The sequence below is a fragment of the Hyla sarda genome, chromosome 3 (genome assembly GCF_029499605.1).
Source record: "Hyla sarda isolate aHylSar1 chromosome 3, aHylSar1.hap1, whole genome shotgun sequence".
Classification (NCBI taxonomy): Eukaryota; Metazoa; Chordata; class Amphibia; order Anura; family Hylidae; genus Hyla; species Hyla sarda.
The window spans coordinates 444,305,606-444,321,931 of record NC_079191.1 but is presented as its reverse complement, the minus strand read 5'-3'; the positions used below and the strand labels follow the sequence as shown (position 1 = coordinate 444,321,931).

Here is a 16,326-nt window from a genome sequence, read left to right as displayed (position 1 = left end):
GTTGGGATAGTTTCGGGGGAAGGAGGTTGGTTGGGGGTACTCTTCCTTCCTTGGTGGGGGGGGGGGGGGGGGATAACAGGACAGCAAACAACTTTCCTTTCTTGGAGTGCTAACTCGGTTTTATTGATATTCCTAGTTATGTATGATTGTTTTTCTTGCATTAGCTTTATTAGGGGGGATTAGTGTTTGAGAAGCCGTGTCATTGTGATTCCTGCAATTGTTGAGTGATAAGAAATGGGACAGCCCACTATACAGGGGAAGGGGGGAGGGCATGGTGGCCTATAATTGATTAACAGGGCTATATAGTTATGGTCTTCCTAGGGGTTTACAGTCTATCAAAGATTCCTTACTCTTATTGATTGTTCTAGGGGTGGGTCTAGAGCTGGTGATCGGTACAGAGAGTTCTTCGGTATGGGAAAAAGTAAAGGCTGTAGAGTAATGGGTCCCTCTCAATTGGATGCACAGGTTGGGGACTCTTCAGGGTGGGAGGTATTTAGCCAGGTTTTTGGTTTGTTTGGGGATGGGATCGGTAGGGGGGTTAGATTCATTTTTGTTCTCAGTGGGCGGGCTCTAGAATTTTCACTCATGGGTTCTCTTGGTATTGCCTAATGCTTTTGATGATAGACACACTCTGAGCAAGGAAATTCTTTATAAACTTGCTTTTATGTAGAAAGTAATACAAAATACATACTTCCAAAACATGTATTGTATTCACCCAATGTGCAAATGGTCGCAGTCCTTTCACGGAGTACTTTATTTTCTCAAGTTCACTCCATCAGGAGCCTTTAGATTGCTAGCCTGCCGGTGTGAACGACGACTACGTTTCAGGAGTTTCCGCCCCTTTTGTCAATTCTAAACAATGCACACCCATCACCACAATACATACGTTCAAACTCTCGCAAGATTTACGTCTGCAATTGGAAACAGTAAAACATTACATACAAGATAATGTTTTATGCAATTAAAAACTGTAGTCATCGATTTAGTACTTACAAGAAAACATTGAAATTGCATTGTTCATTAATCCCATGTGGGAACTGAGCGTTCAGCCTCTGTATCCCGTAGACTTCCCATTGTAGAAGTCTTATCTCAATCTGTATACTATTAACCCCTTCCACTTCTTCCACAGTCATCTACCTCAGGTCACTGACCTGATTATGGTATGTGTAAAACTCACGGCAGTAGGCTGTAGCACTCAGGGTAGTAGTGGATCTGCTGGACCTTTGTGGTAGATGAAGTGGGCCGTGCCAGGGAGCAGAGTCTAAGGTGCCGCAAAGTGCGATGGATTTGCTGTGGCTGGTGGCACCCCTGTCGCTACCCCTGGCACGACTCGACCACACAGGCGGCTGCGGAGATTCGAGGCACAGGAGGAATACAGCAACAATGAGTTCAGGAACACTGCAAGGCAAGACACAGAATAGCTTTCTCTAAGGCACAATGGCAAACAAAGATCCGGCAGGGGTTAGTGGGAGGTGCAGGTGTGGATGATAATTGCGGGTGCACTGACCCTTTAAATCTTAGAGCTCCGGCGTGCGAGCCAGCACTGCGAGAGGACCGGAAGGACAACAGAGAGCGGAGGTGAGTAACGGGTTGGGTTCACATGCGGGCGCTTCCCGCAATGCGAATCCCAGCCCCGCCGGCAGAGGACAGAGGAGGGGAGTGCTCACGGCCAGCGTGTCTAGCCAAAGCACTAGGTGTAACAGTACCACACCCACCCCTTAGGTCTCTTCCTCTTTCTGGGATTTAAGAAGTTCTGGAGTGATGCAGGATATTCTCCTCCGGGTCCCAAGATCTCTCCTCTGGACCAAATCCCTTCCAGTCGACCAAAAGAATCGTCTTCCTCTCACGATTTTAGTGGTAAAAATGTCCTTGACTACAAAGACATCCAAAGAATCAGAGACAGGCGTGGGAACAAAATTCTTTTGAGAGAAGCGGTTGATCACAAGAGGTTTGAGGAGAGACACATGGAAGGAATAAGGAATACGTAAAGAGGAAGGTAGACAACGTTTTTAGGAGACCGGATTAATTCTTTGCAGAACCTCAAAGAACCAAAGAAATGAGGTCCCAACTTGTAGCAGGGAATCTTGAAACGGATGTATCTGGAGGACAGCCAAACCTTATCACCGGGAGAGAAGCAAGGAGGCGGTCTTCTTTTATTATCCGCCTGGGCTTCCATTTGTGAGGAAGCTTGAGACAGAGAATGCCGAGTCTGTTGCCTAATGGAAGAGAAGTCTCGAACAAGTTCATCTACAGCTGGCAACCCAGAGGAGACTGGAATAGGAAGAGGAGAACGAGGATGATGACCATAAACAACAAAGAATGGAGAAGTCCTCGTAGATTCAGAATCCTTAACGACGCAGGACGTATATTTACATCCTGCGCCGGCTCCCACGATATAACGCGGGGTCACGCGGTGACCCCGCGTCATATCGGGTCGTTCCCAGCGGCCATCAACGGACGGGACCTGCGGCTAATACCGTACATCACCGTGATGCCCAGTATTAACCCTTCAGATGCGGCGATCAAAGTTTACCACCGCGTCTGTGAAAGTGAAACCGATAGCATCTTGGCAGCTCAGTTGGGCTGTTCGGGACCGCCGCAGTGAAATCGCGGCATCCCGAACAGCTTGCAGGACACCAAGAGGATCCCTAACTGCCTCCTGTGTGTCCGATCGCCGAATGACTGCTCAGTGCCTGAGATGCAGGCAGGAGCAGTCGAGCGGCGATACCACTGATCAATGCCATGCTATTGCATGGCAGTGAACAGTGTAAGAGATCAGTGTGTGCTATAACATTGCAAAAAAAAAGTATTAATATATGTGATTTAACCCCTTCCCTAATAAAAATCAGACTCACCCCCCCCCCTTTTCCCATAAAAAAAAATTTAATAAAACATATGTGGTATCACCATGTGCGTAAATGTCCTAACTATAAAAATATATTATTAATTAAACTGCACAGTCAATGATGTACATGTAAAAAAAATTCAAAAGTCCAAATTAGAGTATTTTTGGTCACTTTTTATACCATAGAAAAATTTATATAAAGTGATAAAAAAGTTTGATCAAAACAAAAATGGTACCGATAAAAACTTCAGATCACAGCGCAACAAATGAGCCCATATACATCCCCATATGCGGAAAAATAAACAAAGTTATAGGGGTCAGAAAAGGACATTTTTAAATGCATGAATTTTCCTGCATGTAGTTACAGTATGATTTTTTCCAGAAGTACGACAAAATCCAACCTATATAAATAGGGTTTTGTTTTAACCGTATGGACCTACAAAATAATGATTAGGTATCAATTTTTAATAAAAAATGCACTGCGTAGAAACGGGAGCCCCCAAAAGTTACAAAATGGCGTTTTTTCTTCAATTTTGTCACACAATAATTATTTTTCCATGTCGCCGTGAATTTTGGGGTAAAATGTCACTGCAAAGTAGAATTTGTGGCGCAAAAAATAAGCCAAATATGGATTTTTAGGTGGAAAATTTTAAAGGTTATGATTTTTAAAAGGTAAGGAGGAAAAAATGAACATTTGGAAAAACTGAAAAACGAGTCCTTAACCCCTTAACGACCACGGACGTAAATGTACGTCCTGGTTTGGTGGGACTTCCCGCACCAGGACGTACATTTACGCTGACAGCGCTCAGAAAACAGGTAACTGCCGGCGGTTTCACGTTACAATCAACGCTTCTTCCGGCCTAAGGCTTGCAGCACTCACTGTAAACCTCCGCCCATGTGAGTGTACCCTGTACATTCACATTGGGGGGGGGGATGCAAACATCCACCTGATGCAAAACTACAACTCCGAGCATGCCCTTTGGCTGTCCGTGCATGCTGGGAGTTGAAGTTTTGCAACAGCTGGAGGCACACTGGTTGTGAAACACAGAGTTAGATAACAAACTGGTGTTTCGCAACCAGTGTGCCTTCAGCTGTTGCAAAAACTACAAATCTCAGCATGCAGTGACAGCAGAAGGGCATGCTGGGACTTGTAGTTATGCAACAGCTAGAGGCATACTGCTACAACTCCCAGAATGCCCTTTGGCTGTCCGTGCATGCTGGGGGTTGTAGTTATGCAACAGCTGAAGGCACACTGGTTGCAAAACACTTGAAAGTTTATTACTTAACTTAGTGTTTCCAAACCAGTGTGCCTCCAGCTGTTGCAAAACTACAACTCCCAGCATGCATGGTCTGTCGGCAACTCATGGTCTGAATAGCAGAAGGTCAGGGCAGGCGGCACAGGTGCGAAGTCGGGAACATAGCAGAAGGTCAATAGGCAGGCAGCACAGGAGCAAGGTCAGGTCACGGAACAATGAGGTCAGGAAAACAGCAAGGCAAGACACAGAATAGCTTTCTCTAAGGCACAATGGCAAACAAAGACCCGGCAGGGGTTAGTGGAAGGTGCAGATACTTATAGAATAGGTGCAGGTAGGGATGTTAATTACGGGCACATTGTCCCTTTAAATCTTAGAGCCCTGGCGCGCGCGTGCCCTAGAAGGTGGGGGAACACGTGCCGGCACTGCGAGAGGACCTTAGGGACAACAGAGAGTCGAGGTGAGTGACAGGCTGGGATTCACATGCGGGCGCAGCCTCGACGGCAGAGGAGGACAGAGGAGGGGAGCGCTCACGGCCAGTGTGTCTGGCCGGAGCGCTAGGGGTAACAGTATGTACTAAAGTGTCAGGCAAGGATGGTTTCTCCAAATTCATATTCCTTAAAGGGGTTCTCCGGTGCTTACACATCTTATCCCCTGTCCAAAGGATAGGGGATAAGATGCCTGATTGCGGGACTCCCACAGCTGGGGACGCCCGTGATCATGCACGCGGCACCCCGTTTGTAATCAGTCCCCGGAGCGTGTTCGCTCCGGGTCTGATTACGGTCGACTGCAGGGCCGGCGGCGTGTGACGTCACGCCTCCGCCCCCCGTGTGACGTCACGCTCCGCCCCTCAATGCAAGCCTACGGGAGGGGGCGTGATAGCTATTGGATGGGGGATAAGATGTGTAAGCACCGGAGAACCCCTTTAACCTCTAATTTACCCTCTGCTTTCTTTTTTAAGAATTTTCTAATGGCACTTCTGTGTTCATATAATCTTATTTTTATGGACCGTGACATCGGCCCCAAGTCTGGCTAATATTTTCATGAACAAATATGAGTTAGAGTTCACATCAAAACATAAGTTTAGTGACAAGCTGGGGCTATGGGTCCGTTATGTGGAAGATGTTTTTGTCCTCTGGAAGGGCACACAGTCCCAGCTAGATGAATACATACTATTTTTGAACCTATGTCATCCATTAATAGAATTCACTTGTGAAAGTCATCACAGGGAGATTCATTATTTGGATGTGTTGGTGAGTAAAAATTAGAGTTGTGGTCTGGATACCACCCTTTTTGTCAAAAAGACAGATCGAAACAACATATTACACAGAAATAGTGGACATGCTCCTACAGTGTTTGGCGGCATTCCGAAGGGCCAAATGATTAGGGCGGAAAAAATCTGTAATATGGAAGGAGAATATCAGAAAAACAAGACAATGTTAATCAACAAGTTTGTTGAAAGAGGTTATGATAGAAAAGAGATGGTAAGAAAAGGTGAGCAGGTGGATAAGATACGGTACAGAGAGATACACTGAGGAGAAAAAACAATAGACGGAATAGGAAAAACAGTATATCCTACTACTTTTCATATGTTGATTAACCCCTTAACAACGCAGGACGTAAATATACGTCCTGGTGCGGGGGTACTTAATGCACCAGGATGGAAATGTATGACCTGATGCGGTGGTACTTAACGCATCAGTACATACATTTATGTCCTGTACATGACCGTGAGCATTGGAGCGATGCTCGGGTCATGTGCGGCAGTTTGCGGCTGCCAGGGACCCACCGATAATGGCAGACATTGGCTATCACGCGATTGTCTGCCATTAACCCCTCAGATGCTGTGATCAATACAGATCACGGTATCTGCGGGAGTGCGGTCAGAAAAATGCATGATCGGTTTGCTCGCAGCGCTGCCGCGGCGATCCGATCATCTGTTATGTCGGACAATGGTCCCCTCACCTGCCTCTGTCCATCTCCTGGCGTCTTCTGCTCTGGTCTGAGATCAAGCAGACCAGAGCAGAAGATAGCCGATAACACTGATCAGTGCTATGCCCTATGCATAGCACTGAACAGTATTAGCAATCAAATGATTGCTATAAATAGTCCCCTATGGGGACATAAAAAGTGTAAAAAAAGAAGTAAAAAAAAAATAAGGAAAAACATTTCAAAAATCCCCTCCCCCAATAAAAATGTAAATTGTCCCTTTTTCCTAATTTTACCCCCCAAAAGGGTAATATTCTTTTTTATAAACATATTTGATATTGCCGCATGCGTAAATATCCGATCTAATAAAGTATGTTAATTATTCCATATGGTGAACGGTGTGAAAGTAAAAAAAAAAAAAAATCCAAAATTGCTGCCCTCATACCGCCACTTATGTGGAAAAATGAAAAAGTTATAGGTCAGCAAAATAGAGGGATTTTAAGCGCACTAATTTGGTTAAAAAGTTTGCGATTTTTTTTAAAGCGGTACATAAGAGTATGTAATCATGGGTATCTTTTTAATCGTATTGACCCACAGAATAAAGAAAACATGTCTATTTTAATGTAAAGTGTACACTATGAAAACGAAACCTTCCAAAATTAGCAAAATTGCTGTTTTCTTATCAATTTCCCTAATATAAAAGAGTTATGATTTTTAGAAGGCGAGGAGGAAAAAATTAAAACGAAAACGTAAAAATAAAATCTGAGTCCTTAAGGCACAAATGGGCTGAGTCCTTAAGGAGTTAAACATACCATCAATAAATATTGGAAAATTTTAACAACTGATGAAAAATATAGTAAAATATTCCAGCAGCGTCCACATTTCATATATAGAAAAGGAAAGCCAATTGCGGATCATTTAATTTGGGCAGATATTAAAAAGAAAAAAGCGTATAAACAGGCATTTCTTAAAACTAGAAAAGTAGGTACATTTCCTTTCAGGTCTTGTCAAAACTGTTCCTGTATTATAACGGGGATAAAATCATACCTCCCATGAGTGGTACTCCATTCCCGGTAAAAGGATGGTACACATGTGATACCAAACAGGTCGTGTATATGATCAAATGCCCTTGTGGCAATGTTTACATTGGGCAGACGTCACCGTCCATAAAAATAAGATTAAATTAACACAGAAGTGCCATTAGAAAATTCTTAAAAAAGAAAGCACGGGGTAAATCAGAGTTAAATTAAGATGAATTCGGAGAAACCAGCCTTGCCCGACACTTTAGTACATACCATCATCAGGCCAGTGACCTGAGGTGGATAATTGTGGAAGAAGTAGAAGGGGTTAATAGTATACAGATTAAGAGTCTGAACGCTCTGTTCCCACATGGGATTAGTGAACAATGCAATTTCAATGTTTTCTTGTAGGTACTAAATTGATGACCACAGTTTTTAATTGTATAAAACATCTTGTATCTTGTAAACATCTTGTATTACATATCTTGTATGTAATGTTGTACTGTTTTTAATTGCATATGTAAAGCACGTGAGAGTTTGTACGTATGTATTGTGGTGATGGGTGTGCACTGTTTAGATTTGGCAAAGGGGGCGGAAGCTCTTGAAACAAAGTCGTTGCTCACACAGTGAGCTCTCACTCCCAGGTGAACATGGAAGTTACCGGCAGGCTAGCAATCTAAAGGCTCCTGATGGAGTGAACTTGAGAAACTGCCTTACAAGTACTCTTTATAAAGAATTTCATTGCTCTGAGTGTGTCTAACGTCGAATGGATTATACTGGGGATTAGAGCCTCCAATTTACACACTGGCTACACCCATATTGTGTCTTATTATCCATCCCAGCTGTTGTTATCGGAAAATAGTCCAATGCTTACCTTCATTTTCTTAAATAATCAGAGTTATTTCCTGGAATGTCAAAGGACTCAGGTCGCCCCAAAAGTGTAGCATGGTGCTGCAGCATCTTAAGTCGCATTCTACTGATATCGCCCTACTACAGGAGACACATTTAGAGGAAGCCGATTTGATTTGGATGAGGAGATGGTGGGTAGGGAAAGTGGTTGGCTCCCCCTCAGTGGGTTGTAAGGCTGATGTCCTCATCTTGATACACAAGGCTTTTCAGCACAAGATCCTCTCTGATGTAGGTGATGTAACATGCTTTTGAGAACCCAATCTGGGGAATGTGAAATACTGAATGTATATGGTCCAAAAGGAGACAATCTGACTTTTTCAATCTATTAGCTGTTCAACTCCAACAAATTAACGCGATTTTAATGTTGAGGGTGGAAGATAGAAGGAGGAACAGACTTGGTGTTCGCTCTCAGGGAAGAAGCAGAGACACCACCCTTTGCGAATGGGCAACTTAGTTTGGGCTAGTTAATACATGGCGCCGGATGCACTCTGACTCCCGCGAGTATACGCATTTTCCTTCTCTCAGGATTCATGGTCCCGCATTGATGATGTTTTTGTTAACCTCTCACTTGCATCCCGGGTGTTGCTTAACCGCATTGCGGATCTAGTATTTTCCAACCATGCCCCTGTCATCCTTAATTGTGCACAGATTATATTTGGCGCTTCCCCCATGGGTTGGCGAGGGAAAATGAGTTCCGGCAATTGTTGAAACATTGGTAGCTGGAATATGAGTCCCATAATGCCTCTCCGGATATTGACCCTCAAGTGTTTTGGGAGGCGGCGAAAGCTGTGTTACAGGGCCGCATTATGGCACACACGTCCAAGTTGAAAAAATGCATTGCTCATCTGTTGAGAGAGAAAGGGGACATATTGCGGACGGCATACACAGCGTTCCTGAGGGAGATTACTAGACAGGCCTGGCAGCAGGCTTGGCTTGATTATGAATCTTAGATGGAGAAGAGGGATAGTATACATAGATCTTCCTTCAAGGTTTAAGTATGGCAATAAGCCGGGAAAATTGTTGGCTAAATTTGCTAAAGGCCCTTATTCACCTCTGTCGAATACTTCCAGATTCTTGCTCCCCAGTTTCCTCTCCCCCTTTGCAGGATTGGCTAACTGAGGCATGCTTGACCAAATTATCGGACGAAGAATTATCCACTCTGAACTCTGATGTTACTCTGGAGGAATTGCAGGCAGCTATTAAGTCTCTTCCACTGGGCAGGGCACTGGGGCCAGACGGTTTCTCCAGTGACTTCTATAAATCTCTTAACTCTCATAAACACGGCTTATATAAGAGTACTTCCAAAACCTGGTAAGGACCTTACCTCTCCTGATGGCTATAGGCCCATTTCCCTAATCAATGTAGATTTGAAACTGATGTTGAAGATCATGGCTGACCATCTGGCCGCGGTGCTGCCACGCTTGGTATCCCCTGCGAAAGTGGGTTTTGTCGGGGAGAGCGGTGGTGGCCAACATTAGAAAGATGTTAGCAATCTTAGATGATGTACAGATTCATCTAGTGCACCAATCCTTGCCCGCTATCTTATCATTAGATACCGAAAAGCGTGCGATGGGATTAGTTGTGGAGAATGTTAGATGCTGTGGGATTTACTGGGGCCTTTTTCACTTACGTGCACTCTCTGTATGTCTCTCCACTAGCGAGAATTTATCTCCCTGTTTTTTTTTTGTCTGCCCCCCTATATCCCCATAGGGGCACATGACAGGGCTGTCCCCTTTCACCCCTCCTATTTAACTTAGCTATTGAACCCCTCTAGGGTTTTGCAAACTGACCAGACGATTAAGGAGATAAAGGTCGGGTCTATGAAAGTGAAATCTGATTTTTTTGCAGATGATATTCTGCAATTTTTATCTGACCCTGTGGGTAATGTTGGGAGGGATTTTGAGATCTTATCACATTTTGGCCAAGCCTCGGGTTTTAACCCCTTAAGGACTCATGACGTACCGGTACGTCATGAGTCCGCTTCCGATCTATAACGCGGGGCCACGGGCTCTAACAACGGGTGGGACCCGTGGCTAATAGCGCGGCACTGATCGCAGTGCGGCGCGCTATTAACCCTTTAGACGCGGTGTTCAAAGTTGAACGCCGCATCAAAAGTGAAACCATGCCGGTTAGCTCAGGGAGCTGTTCGGGCATCCCGAACAGCTGCTGGACACGAGGAGGGTCTCCTACCTTGCCTCCTGGTGTCCGATCGCCGAATGACTGCTCACTGCCTGAGATCCAGGCATGAGCAGTCAAGCGGCAGAATCATCGATGACTGGTTTCCTATGAGAAACCAGTGATCAATGTAAAAGATCAGTGTGTGCAGTGTTATAGGTTCCTATGGGAGCTATAACACTGCAAAAAAAAATGTGAGAAAAAAAAGTGAATAAAGATCATTTAACCCCTCCCCTAATAAAAGTTTGAATCACCCCCCTTTTCCCATAAAAAAACCAGTGTAAATAAAAATAAACATATGTGGTATCGCCGCGTGCGAATTGTAAAAATATATTGTTAATTAAACCGCACGGTAAATGGCGTACGTGCAAAAAAATTCCAAAGTCCAAAATAGTGCATTTTTGGTCACTTTTTATATCATGAAAAAAGGAATAAAAAGCGATCAATAAGTCAATAAAGCGACCATACCCAGGAAAATAAAAAAGTTATAGGGGTCAGAAGAGGAAAATTTTAAACGTATACATTTTCCTGCATGTAGTTATGATTTTTTCCGTTTCGCCGTAGATTTTTGGGTAAAATGACTGATGTCATTACAAAGTAGAATTGGTGGCGCAAAAAATAAGCCATCATATGGATTTTTAGGTGCAAAATTGAAAGAGTTATGATTTTTAAAGGTAATGAGGAAAAAACAAAAATGCAAAAATGAAAAAACCCCGAGTCCTTAAGGGGTTAAGATTCATGCTACTAAAAATGTCATGTTAGATATTTAGGAGAGTTTAGGAGAGTTGCCCAGGAACAAATACGGGTCCCTATTAAGATATCCTCATCCTCCTAAAAATATATGGGGATACATATTGGTTGTCTCCCTAGCTCTTTATATTCTCTTAACTATAAGCCACTTTTTCAGAAAATCTTGACTAAACTCCGGAGATATATTACTCTCCAGCTCCCGTTTCTGGCTAGCTGTCATTTGCTTAAGATGATGAGCTTTTCTAAATTACTTTACCCAGCTCAAACCCTGCTGATATTGCTTAAACATAAAGATGTGGACATGTTGCAGAAAGAATTCACAAAGTTTATATGGGTGAATAAAAGGCCTAGGATTTCCTAGGAAACTAATGCTACCTAAACTGCAAGGAGGGATACATTTTCCTGATATTCACCAGTACAATTTGGCTTGTTTATTGCAACATGGTGTTGACTGGATAAGGGGGTCGAATGTATACTCTACTATAGACTTTGAGGCTCAGATGGTAGGGCCGTGGTCGTTAGGAGCCTTACTGCACACCCGATACGCAGCGTTACCGACCTTAGTGAAACACAGCATATTGTTGCATGACATTGTTTCTGCGTGGAAGGCTTGTCTGCTAGCCATGGGCCTGCCTTTTCAAATTAGTAAACACATGCCGTTATGGTCACATCCAGAATTTTTGGCGGGCTGTCAAAATGCTCTGTTTCGGGTGTGGAAGGAGGCGGGGGTGTCTTTAGTACATCATCTTTTGTATATAACTTGTAACAGACATGCTGTCATGTCTCTGTTGCCGGCGGGGCTGGGATCCGGATCGCGGGACGGGCCTGCAAACAAATCCCAGCCCGTCACTCACTCACCTCCCTCAGACACTGCCTCACTGTGTCCCTGTCCTCGTAGCACCGGTGTGCGTGCCTGCGCCTTCTTAGGAATGCTCGGACCTGACACCCATAACGTGGGGGGTGCACCATCTTGCTGGAAAAACTCAGGGAACATGCCAGGTCCGAGCATTCCTAGATGAACAGTTTCCTGGAAAGTGGATTGGTCATCGTGGGCCAGTTGAATGGCCCCTAAGGTCTCCCGATCTGACCCCCTTAGACTTTTATCTTTGGGCTCATCTGAAGGCAATTGTCTATGCTGTGAAGATACGAAACTACGGATACTGGAAGCCTGTGCTAGCATTTCTCCTGCGGTGTATATAGTAGTATATAGCAGTGTATACAGATACTGGAAGTCTGTGCTAGCATTTCTCCTGCGATGTTGCTATCAGTGTTTGACGAGTGGGAGAAGAGGGTTGTATTGACAATCCAACACAATGGGCAGCACATTGAACACATTTTATAAGTGGTCAGAAACTTGTAAATAACTCATGAAAGAATAAAGTTACATTAAAACCAAGCACATCATTGTTTTTCTTGTGAAATTCCCAATAAGGTTGATGTGTCACATGACCCTCTTCCTATTGAAAAAACTAAAGTTGGATTCAAATGGCTGACTTCAAAATGGCTGCCATGGTCACCACCCATCTTGAAAAGTTTCCCCCCTCACATATACTAATGTGCCAAAAACAGGAAGTTATTATCACCAACCATTCCCGTTTTATAAAGGTGTATCCATATAAATGGCGCACCCTGTACACTATACTGGAGCACACTACACTATACTGGAGCACACTACACTATACTGGAGCACACTATACTATACTGTACACTACACTATACTATATTGGACACTACACTATACTATACTGCAGCACGCTATACTATACTATACTGCAGAATAGCTCTACTTTTTGTAAATATATCCCAATGTCATCTCCCTGATCTCCTGTGATACAGCAGAAGAATAAAACATAAAAAACTGATATGGGTCTTGGCTGTCATCTTCTTTCTCTTGAAATCTGGGTCCTGGCCTATAATTCACCTGTGTTGGACAATCTAATTTTAGTGTCAGCCTAAATCTATTTTTGTTACAGGTGATGCTTCCAAGTCTAGATAACATACAGCATGCCATACACCATTTAGTAGAGACAACACTGGAAGTAAGCCGCGGTGTCTATCAGTGGGAGAAGTGGAAGGTGCCAGAAGTTACTTCTGTTCAAGAGTTTTCAGGTTTACCTGGTATTATTTCTGGGCAGCAAAAAAAGGCAGAAGAAGGTATGTATTATAGTAGTGATCATTTCACTGATATTTCTTAGTCACTTAAAGAGCATTTTCACATTTAGATATCATTTGTGAATATAATAAAAAAGCGCTTCAGAGTCAGTACTTCCCATCAGTAAATTGGTGATGTGAAAAACAAGATTAAGGGTGCATTCACACCACGATTTTTAATACGGTTCCCGTATACGGTTTCCGAATAGAAACGCATCGCACAAAAACCTGATCAAACAGTATTAAAATGTATGTAACCGTATACGGGAACCGTATTGAAAAATCGTGGTGTGAATGCACCCTAAGAGTGTGGGTAACTTCAGCAATGGATCTGACCAACTAGTTATCAACAATAAATACTATAATGTTTCTTCAGAACCATAACAAGATAAGTAATATCACTTGACGCCTCCAGCAGAATAGTGAATGCAGCTCTGGAGTATAATGCAGGATATAACCCAGGGTTAATACTGGATAAGTAATGGAATGATTTGCCCATAACAACCAATCATAATCACTGTACCAGAACTAGTTAAGACCTAACCTGATCTGTTATTGGTTACTGTAGGCAAACACAGTTTTTCCTCAAGCACGGTCCTCAAGTACCCCCAACAGGTCATGTTTTCTGAATTTCCTTAGTCTTTCACAGGTAATATAATTATTGTCAGTGAATCAGGCATCACCACAGTTATGTCACCTGTGAAAGACCAAGGAAATCCTGAAAACATGACCTGTTGGGGGGTACTTGAAGACCGTGCTAAGACAGATTGATAAATCAGGGCCAGTGACTCTGCCAGAATAATAGTGATTACAGCTTTGGAGTTAACTACTGGATATACCTCCGGTTCAGTACAGGATAAGTAATATAATGTATGTACTCAGTGACCTCACCAGCAGAATAGTGAGCACAGCTCTGGAGTATAATACAGGAAATAACTTATGATCAGTACAGGATAAGTAATGTATGTAAATAGTGACCTCACCAGCAGAGTAGGGAGTACAGCTTTGGGGTATAATACAGGATATAACTCAGGATAAGTAATGTAATGTATGTGCACAGTGACCTCACCAGCAGAATAGTGAGTCCAACTCTGGAGTGAGGTTGGGTGTGTCTGTGCTCCTGTGACTTCCAGCAGATTCCAGAGAAGCAGAGAATCCATCAGAGAAGCAGAGAATCCATCAGATAAACCGCCCCCCCCCCCCCCACCCATATGTGTGTGGAAGAATCCTGGGTAGGGTTTCCTTCTTTGGAGCCCCAGGAATCCAGGGCTTCATCTCCCACCCCTCATACTCAGCAGGTGGGGTGTGTGAGCGACCATGCTACGGCCAGTAGCAATGTGGGGCCCCATCCCCAGCTGGGAGCTGCAAAGCTTCCAGCAGAAGTGTATCCAGGAAAAGAAGCTCTTCTAGGCAGAGGAGTTGAGTGAAGGCATCTAACTCTGGTTCCTCGGAACCCCAGCAATGGGGGGGGGGGGGGGGTGAGGGGGCCAAGAGAATCCCTGGCACATTTTGGATCCAGAATTAATGCAAAGATGGCACAGAATGAACAGCTCGGCAAGCAGCTTCGAAGCCTTAGAGAGGAGCGAAAGTTTGCAAGCTATCAGGCAAATCATGCAGCTTAGACCAAGAGGGCAGCATTTTCTGCTAGAGTGAAAACTCTGAAGAAAGAAGTGGAGAATCTGGTGCGGATACGATCTGACATTGTGGAAGGTGCCGGCATATTAAGTGAGAAACTTCTGAAGACTATTTCTCCAGCATGCGGGTCTCCAGAGAAGAAAGCCACCAAGATGACTGCCAGAGTGAGGAAGAAGAGATGGAGGAGGGTGAAAGAGGTGAGAAGGGCGATGTGAGTGAGTGGGATATGGAAAAGGGTTCTGTGTGTGCCACCACTGTTACCCCTGACCCCCCACTTTCCCTGAGTGCAGACTATGTGAACCCGGCTAAGGTGACGTTACCTCCCTCCAGTGAGGATGAGAATGAGGATGGCAGTGACTGCAGTGATGGCAGCGGCTTGGCATGGGGTGGCTTGCAGGCAATTGTTATGCAGGAGTCTCCCACCCGTCTAGAAAACTTTTCTTTTGGAGAAGATTTGGGCCCAGAGGAGAAGAATAAAAGAGAAAAGGGCAAGAAAAGAAAGAAAACAGAAGAACAAGTGAAGTTTGTTTTTCCTCCTCTTCAGCAACCTGGGCTGGCTGAGAAGCCGGTCCAGGGTGCTGAGTCCCCCAATCTGCCAGTCCCCATTTCTGTAGTGGAGCAGGGCCAGTATGGGGGATACAGTAGTGTACCCAAAATGGCTGTGGGTGCTATAGAAAAAAAAATGCAGTCTCCTGTGTGGGGGGAGGGTATCCAAGCACCAGAAAATGGTGTCATTCCCCTAGTTGAAGTGGGAGGTACAGGTCCTGGTGCTGCAGAGTACTTCCTGTGAGGGGGGGGTGAGGGAGTGTCCCGGCGCCGGACCTTGTTGGTTCATGGGTCGGTCCCCAGTTCTGATGCTGCGTGGCATTCCCTTGTGAAGAGGGAGGTTCCGTGCGCATCAGCTGCAGTAGGCGGGGCGGGAGTGCGTCCGAAGGGACAGCTCCCGCCAAAATCTATGGCGGCGTGCGAGGCCACCCATTCCGGAGGCAGGGCCTGTGTCTGTGCCCCAGGAGACTGGACAGAAGAGCTCTGCAGCACCGATCCTTAAACCGGAAACCCTTATACGTGGCGTAATAGACCTAGCCAGCCCAGCCTGTAACACCAAGGGAGAGTGCAGCCAAGAGTAAAAGTGAGAACAAAAATGTGAATAAAAATGGTAATGTGCAGAATGTGAGTTATGGTAGTGTGCATGGGAGGAGTTGTAGTAGCAGTGTGGATGGGGGTGTGCAAGAGGAGTCCAAGAGAGGGGTGCAAGTGGAGTGCAAGAGGGGTGCAGAGTGCAAGAGAGGGGTGCAAGTGAGGTGCAAGAGAGGGGTGCTTGTAGTATTCATGAGAAGGGTGCAATTGAAACGCAGGCAAGGAGTGGTAGTGGAATGCCAGAGAGAGGTTTGGTGGCTGACACTTCAGTTAAGAATAAGGGTCCTGGTTAAGTGTCTAGGTAAGGTTCTGATTCAAAAGACCCCCGGTAGTGGCTGCTTCTCCTAGAAGCTATGCCAGCGTCACTGCCGGGGGATCATCTCCGTCTGGCTCTGGGGGTCACTTGCAATAGTGCCTCCTGGAGGCTCTACGTAGGGGAGACTATCCAGGTAGAGAGGAGGGGTGAGGTTGACCTGTCTTTTTGGATAGAAAGAAATGGCTTAGGTTCTTTCCGAGAACAAAT

At 44.7% G+C, this 16,326-nt stretch overlaps 1 protein-coding gene across 10 annotated transcripts in view; it reads left to right on the top strand.

The window, feature by feature from the left end:
* DNAH8 (dynein axonemal heavy chain 8) overlaps window positions 1-16,326 on the top strand; it is a 582,992-nt gene that overhangs the window by 217,975 nt on the left and 348,691 nt on the right. For all 10 annotated transcript variants that reach the window (XM_056568656.1, XM_056568659.1, XM_056568657.1 and 7 more), the window contains one exon: window positions 12,854-13,034. In XM_056568656.1, coding sequence (XP_056424631.1) covers window positions 12,854-13,034 — 181 coding nt within the window. The remainder of the gene's footprint in view (window positions 1-12,853; window positions 13,035-16,326) is intronic.